The 7702-nt window shown below is 47.1% G+C and overlaps 1 protein-coding gene and 1 long non-coding RNA gene across 2 annotated transcripts; one reads left to right on the top strand and one right to left on the bottom strand.

The window, feature by feature from the left end:
• Positions 1–227: 227 nt before the first annotated feature.
• Positions 228–655, bottom strand: LOC109939527 (uncharacterized). Its single transcript, XR_002261995.1, has 2 exons — positions 514–655; positions 228–406 (listed from the first exon to the last, which is right to left on the bottom strand). It is a non-coding gene; the product is annotated as an uncharacterized lncRNA (long non-coding RNA).
• Positions 656–5801: 5146 nt separating this feature from the next.
• LOC118471932 (exopolygalacturonase-like) lies at positions 5802–7473 on the top strand. The gene is made up of 2 exons (XM_035959117.1): positions 5802–6362; positions 6467–7473. Exons 1-2 carry the CDS (start codon positions 5802–5804, stop codon positions 7211–7213), a joined length of 1308 nt encoding a protein of 435 aa, XP_035815010.1. The 3' UTR covers positions 7214–7473.
• Positions 7474–7702: the final 229 nt, after the last annotated feature.

Below are 7702 nucleotides of genomic sequence, written 5' to 3'. Positions count from 1 at the left end.
GGACTCATCCCGTGTTCTATCCTAACTCCTACTGGAACTGTAGACACAAGCCAAAAGAATGTGATACTATCGCACTATATGTAACTCAATACAGGGTAAACCAAGTTTTAACTAAAATATATCATATCTGTTGATTTGGTTTTTGAAAAGATTGTCATGGGGAGTTGAGGTGATCAAAGGATTAGGAGGAACAACAGAGCAGCGGCGATGAGGACGTTTCTGTTGCAATGCAGCTTCGGCGAAAAACTTGCAGAAGGTTGCAAGACATTGACTTGGGTGCCATTCGGCGAGGCGCCCTTGGTAGCTTCACGAGTGTAGCTGTTCGGTCCCAAGGCAGGTCTAGGGGGAACACAAGAAGGATTTGAGTTCACTGGAAGGTTGCTTCTTGAGTTGCCCACGCTGTAACCTGGCATGGCATGTCAGTAGCCACAACATGTAACAACATTGCTCTAGTTTGAAGCTCTTGTAAATTTAATCTGTAAAAAACGTCTAGATGGATATGATGGTGCTTACAATCAAAGTTTTTCCAGCCCAAGACCTTCCTCTCTCTCGATCAAACACGACCTTCAGCCCAGACATAAAATTCTCTACATATAAAATGACCAGCCAAGGTAAGAATGTTCAAGAGTTTAGTTGAAACACAAGGTTGAAGAGTTTGAATGTAGAAGCGCTTACCCCTTATTAAGTTAACACCTTCGCTCTTCATAGCAGCCAAGCAATATGCCATGGGATTCTGAGAGAGAGAGAGAGGTAGTTGCAGATTAACAAAATCATCTACATGGATAGCGATATAACCAAATAGAGTAGAGTGACAGTTGTATCTTACAGATACAGTGTCCGTAATGGTAATTATTGGATCATTGATAGGAAACACGCTTCCACCTTCCGTCGTCAAGCTTATGTTCAAAGGATTGGTAGAAGCCTTTGGACTGGAGTGTGCAGCAATGAATCCATTGGGTGCAGCATACAGTAAGTGTAGATATAATTATGAGAGGCTGTTAGTTAATAGATGAAGATACCTTATGGAGTAGCAAAGATGATGAATGAAATGCTCATGTAGATTTCATTCATCATATGCATACACCAATTTTAGGCCTGAAATGAAATACCTTGAGACAACCAATTTCTCCAGCTCACTTGACTGTCCTAGTGTTATTGAGCACTAAAACAGGGAGTAGCATAGTATATCAAATAACCTTATATCTCATACATTATGATACCTTCTTCACTTATTAAAACTCTTGAAGGATGAAAATTGGCACCAACCTCATCAATCATTCTTATGAATAGAGAGAGAATAGTTACAAGGTATAACACACGAACTAAAAATCTAGAGTGCTATGGTACCCAAAGTCAAGTTAAACAAAACAGGGTACTGGGTATATGCTGACCTTGATAGGAGTAGTGCAAAGCGCTAGAGGAGACTGTCTCGTAATGCTTGGTCGCGACAGATGCCACACGACGCTTATATCCGCAACACCATTAACAAATCTGGCCACAACCATTCCCCCCATGGAGTGCCTTTGTTGGTTCCCTCCCTCTGTTAAATTAGAAACAACCTGGCTGGATATGATAGTACCTCTCGTTTGATCAAGCTAATCCAAAGTGTGATTAGTTTCATTGGGAAAAAAAATAAATGCAGACAAGCTGAATTGCTAATTACTTACCATATAATCGTTAATGATTATCCATGGGATCTTTTCGGCTGATCACCCAGTTTAGAATGACACACTGCTATTCTCCGTCTCCATCCATGATCCATCTCATAGCCTAGAGAGCCCAAGGTGTTCAGAGATATGCCTATTTGAACCTACGATTGCACCAAGTCGAAAGTTCACCATAAGTTCCCAAGTAAAAAAATATTGGATAAAAAATGGAAAGAAATTAAACCATACAATTATCGACCTTGTCTATCACTCTCTAGCACAAACAAAAGCCTTCTGTGTAAATAGAAAGGAGGGAAATAACTAAACCATGACATTGTTTGAAAAGATCGAGCGAATGTAGCTCTTGAAGAACGCATGGGGCGTGCTCGATGAAGCGATAGTCGGTGGCTGCGCAGATCCATAGACCGACCCAGGCGGCGCCCAAATTAGGCAAATTCGACCCTGTTGACACCTTGTTGCAAACGATTCCTTCATCAATAGTACAAAACTGCTTGTATACAAAGATTACCAATGGTACAGTGCAGTATAATATCTATATCAAAATAATTGCAAAGAAACTTGATCACCTTCTCTTGTTGCTCCTTCACCTTCTCGCTTAGCTTGCTAAACCATGACTTGGTCCAAACTTAACATGGGCTCTATTTAATTCCATTTGTTGACTCCATACCATAAGAAAGGAAAATAGATGAAATGGACCAAACTGAACTTACGTTGATCTCCTTCAGTAGTCCCAATAATAAAGATATTGGATGTTTTGCCTTTGCTCCTTCATAAGAGATTTCATCTCCGCTTTCAGTAATTGGCTTTTCATTTTTAGGCTGCACCAACAAGAATATAATAATAACAAATAAGAAACTTTGCTTTCATTGATATCCCCATTAGAAGTAATACTATGATCTCTAAGAGTCATGACAACTGCACCACCTTTCAAAACCTAAGATGTCATTGATATAATTTTAAGAAAAGCCACCAGTAGGCACAAGAAACCGAGACGCTGTTTAACTGAAACTGAGCCTAAATCGGTAGGTTGAGGGTGTGGACTGGATGTATGCCTAGATAATTCACCACTAATATTTTAACTAAAACTAAGCCTAACTCTATAACTGGCATTTTAAATCTGTTGCTTTATTGCTTCTAGATAATTCACCACTACCATTGACACAACCCTTACAAGGACAGCTGAAGATAAAATACAGAAGAAAAGCATGATCCTCAAAAAGCTTGAAATTACCTGCATTGGATGATACATTATTAGTATCAGATAAAAAGGACAAAAAAGGTAAGGTAACCCTGGAAATCTGCTACACTAAGCAACAAAATTTCAGAAGTTACCTAGGAGTATATTGTAGTATAAAAATGACCTACTAAAATGGTAATTAGGTAAACAGGTAGGGCAACATATCTAGAATGGCTGACATGTTATTGTGTTACCTGACAGACGGTGTCGCTTGTGCCACTAAGAGGTAAGGCTGGATTCCTGGAGTATAGCGGATAATCTTGCATTAAAGTAGACGTTCCATTACCTGTTGCACCCAGAGGGTGTCCTATGGCAATCGCGCCTCCATTTACATTTACTTTGGAACGATCCAACCCAACTTACTGCAGTAGTAGAAAAACTAAGAGGCGAGGACCTAAGCATGGATGATTCAGTGATTAGGTATGGCAGATAAATAGGTGAGAGAAGAAGGTGATCAAGGCACGTACCTCATTCAGTTCAAATAGTTCGATGTTTCCAACCTCAAGGATGGTAGACTTCACTGTAGATACCTAAAACTGGTGTAAAGAAATACCTTATCGACAACAAAGAAATACCAGCTACAAAAAGAAGCTCCAGTTTATTCAGAAACAAAACGCGAAGAAGCAGTTTGTTGTGCTGGCAGGTTGGCGCTTCAAAAAGAAGCAGCCATCTGCATTTCAGCTGCCATTGCCAATAATTTCTGAGAGAAGACATGACTGTAGGATATGGTCTTTGAAGAACGACGAAAGCCTGCCCTACGAGAATTGGCCCAGAATGTGCTTTTCCTAGGCAACACGGTATCTGGTATTGGTATGAGATCAAATAGCAGCAACCGCAGTAATGATGTCACTGCAATAATGATGCAAGATTAGCATCTTCCCAATGATTGCATGAGTTGTGCGTTACCATCAGTTAGGGCAGAAATTTTATTTGCAAAACAATGGTTTCCTAGCTAAGATCACTCGAGCAATACGCTGGAATCCTGTCGATAATGCATGTTTGCTTGGTTAGTGCAGGTATGTGATGGCTGGCACTTCTTCCTTTGGCTATCATTAAAAAATAAGCCAAAGATTATATTGTGATAGGCATTACACAAGCTTCCATGCCACCACGACATTACTTGGTGCATTAGAATGCTGATACTAATATTGTATGAGGACAAAGCTGTCATCCACTCAGAAACCTAACCTGGTCCGATAAGCAAAAAAGGTAGCACAGTATTGAGTTGATGCACCAACACTTGCAGGCATGACCGGGTTGACTGATAGAGACAATAATTGTTAAATTGTAACAAAAGCGAGAGCGGTATACATCTATGCTAAGTTTTGACAAGAAAATTAGTCAAATCGAATCCATCACTTAAATGTTACTCACGTGCAGAAGAGCAATATACTAATTTTTAGATGGATTTCAGAAGAGTAATATACTAATTTAAATGTCACTTAAATCTCAAAATTAGTATTTCAGATGGATTTCTGAAAGGCTTAAGGGTTGAAAACTAACGTGCAGAAGAGTAAAATCCACAACTGACGGCACAAGCCTCTCCACAAAGCTCTCCAATTCAGGGCTTTCATGGAGCACCGTCTCTATCTGTTCCTTCATCTCGTCAATTGAGAACAAGGCACTCCATTTACCAAAGCCCTCAGAATCTTCAGGCTCCACGGTGAACGTGGCAGGGTCCGCACGCAACGCCAAGACCTGGGCCTCAAACCTGGTATACTTCTTGGTCGGCAAGGAAGCGCTAGGACGCACTGGAAGCAGAGTCGTCGGAGGGGCTGGCGGCACGGTCACCATCAACACCGTTAGCTTCAGCGGACCGGAGGGCCTTGTTGGCATGCGAGAGGAGCCCAGCGGTGGCGGCACAGAGGTCATCAACGACCTGGCCGACGGACTCAAGCCTGTTAGAGATGACAGACACGCCGACCTCCAGCGCGTCAGGTAGCGCTGAGGCAGCGCGGGCGGCGGTGGCCCAGAGCGCGGCCGTCTCGAGGCAGAGCCCCGAGCCGAGGTCCTCGAGATCGCGGCGATAGCCTCCCAGGACCGACTCCGACCGCGACGCGAACATACTCACCAGGCCCCCGAAGCTTCACCCGCCGTCTGAGCTTTCCCCAGCCAGTGCCCCCTCCTCCACATCCGCCGCTGCCACTTCCGAGAAGCTACCCTACCGAAGGGGAAAGAAATCAAGAACTGGGAGGGCAGTGGAGATGGGGTGGAGGCGGAGCACTGACAGGAGGGTGCAGTTGCGGACGGAGCCTGCGACGGCTAGGGTTCCCAAGCAGATGAGAACGGGCTCGGGGCTGTCGTCCTCCTCCTCGCATACGGATCGACGGGGTTCTGGGGGAAATGAGGGGATGACGCGGCGGAGCTCGGGAGGGGCGCGGGGTTCGGGGGTGGGCGGGGATGATGAGGTAGACGCGGGCAGGGGCATGGTAGGATGGAATGGGGCGCGGCTGGGGCGGATCCGATGATTGTGGCGCCGATGGCGTGGGGAGGAGGGTGGGGCGAAGGAGAGGTCGGCGTGCGTCACGGAGAGGATGTCGGCGTGCGTGTGGAGACGGTGGCAGAACCGTGCACCATGGCAGATGTGGACGTCTACACTACCGTCTTATAGAATAGTAAAGATTTTAACTAATCCTTTCACATGTTCGAGAGCAGGACAGGACGTTGAACGGTTTATTGGCATTCACGTGCTACACGGTGCTGGAACAATAATACAGAGTAATACAGAGCAGCAGAGCAGACCGGTAATCGTTCAGTGCCGCACGCTCGAATCGGGGAGAGTTCAACGGGCAACCAAATGATGGAAGCCCTAAAGAAAGCAAAGGACACCAACATCTCGCCGCGATGCTTGGCCATACCGAACATAGCATGCCACCCATCTTGGCTTCGCAGTATATATGTGTTCGAGCGCACCACCACAACCACGGCACCGACACGAATCTGCCATCCTCTCCAACACGAAGATGGCGTTCATCAGCAATGTCGCAGTGAAGGCGGCGGCCGTGGCCGCGCTGCTGCTGGTCGCAGCGGTGTCGCCTGCCGCGCGCGCGGCGGCGGTGGCGGTGGCGGGAGGGGCGCCGTCGGTGCCGGCGGGTCCGCTGGACATCGCGCAGCTGGGCGCCAAGGGCGACGGCAAGTCGGACAGCACCCCGATGATCCTCAAGGCGTGGAAGAACGCGTGCGAGGCGACGGGGGTACAGAAGATCGTCATCCCGCCGGGCAACTACCTGACGGGCGGGCTGGAGCTGAAGGGCCCCTGCAAGTCCTCCATCATCATCCGTCTCGACGGCAACCTGCTCGGCACCGGCGACCTCAGCGCGTACCAAAGGAACTGGATCGAGATCGAGAACGTCGAGAACCTGTCCATCAACGGCCACGGCACCATCGACGGGCAGGGAGCCCTGGTGTGGAGCAAGAACCAGTGCCAGCATTCTTACAATTGCAAGATCCTCCCGAATGTACGTATAGACACTTGTTTTCTTTGTCTCTGTCTCCTCTTCTCGATAATATTGATAATTGATTGAAATTGCATGCATGCAATGCCATTGCGATGGATATACAGAGCTTGGTGCTGGATTTTGTGACGAACGTCCAGATCCGCGGCATCACGCTGCTCAACAGCAAGTTCTTCCACCTCAACATCTTCGAGTGCAAGAACGTGCTGATCGACAAAGTGACGGTCAAGGCCCCCGGCGACAGCCCCAACACGGACGGCATCCACATCGGCGACTCCAGCAACGTGACCATCAGCAGCACCACCATCGGCGTCGGCGACGACTGCATCTCCATCGGCCCCGGGAGCAAGATGATCCGCATCCATGGCGTCAAGTGCGGCCCAGGCCACGGCATCAGCGTCGGCAGCCTGGGGCGCTACAAGGACGAGAAGGACGTGGAAGACGTGCAGGTGACGGGGTGCACGATCGCCGGCACCACGAACGGCCTGCGCATCAAGTCGTACGAGGACTCCAAGTCGTCGCTCAAGGCCAGCAAGTTCCTGTACGAGGGCATCACCATGGACAATGTCTCCTACCCCATCATCATCGACCAGAAGTACTGCCCCAACAACATCTGCGTCAAGTCCGGCGCCTCCAAGGTGGCCGTCAACGACGTCGTCTTCAAGAACATCCACGGCACCTCCAACACGCCGGAGGCCATCACGCTCAACTGCGCCAACAACCTGCCATGCCAGGGCGTGCAGCTCGTCAACGTCGACATCAAGTACAATGGATCCGGCAACAAGACCATGGCCGTCTGCAAGAACGCCATCGGCAAGTCCATCGGCTTGGCAAAGGAGCTCGCCTGCATCTGAACCAATTGACTAACATGCATATATTATATATATAATCACTCTTCGTAACCTCTCTCTTTCTCACGTACTCTCAAGTCTCCACCGAATATATAATCCGCTGGTTTGTATTTTCTTTCTTCTTTGGATCATCACAAAACCAACCGATGTAATTATTATTAGACCGACGCCTCACAATCTTGGAACTTATTCATTATGCTAGTGTATATCTGTAATCCCATTCCATAATGTTAATGTTGATTTGTGGTCACGTTTCAATGAGAGCTAGCATGCCCACGCTGTTGCAAACAACTTCGATTGAAGTAAGAACATAACAAATCGATGAAACGAACGGAAGGATTAGTTAAACCTATATTGAGCCTCTACTTCAAGTGAAAGACTCCTAAACGCTTCGTAGTAAAACCCGCAAGGAAGAGTATTTACATGTTGTTTAGACTTTGTTTGGGTACTCTATTATTGACCACAATCCACGTGTTTTGATGTGGATTGGGG

Source organism: Zea mays, chromosome 5, assembly GCF_902167145.1.
Source record: "Zea mays cultivar B73 chromosome 5, Zm-B73-REFERENCE-NAM-5.0, whole genome shotgun sequence".
NCBI classification, from domain to species: Eukaryota; Viridiplantae; Streptophyta; class Magnoliopsida; order Poales; family Poaceae; genus Zea; species Zea mays.
Note: the sequence above shows the minus strand (reverse complement) of the source record. Positions and strands in the feature narration are given on the sequence as shown.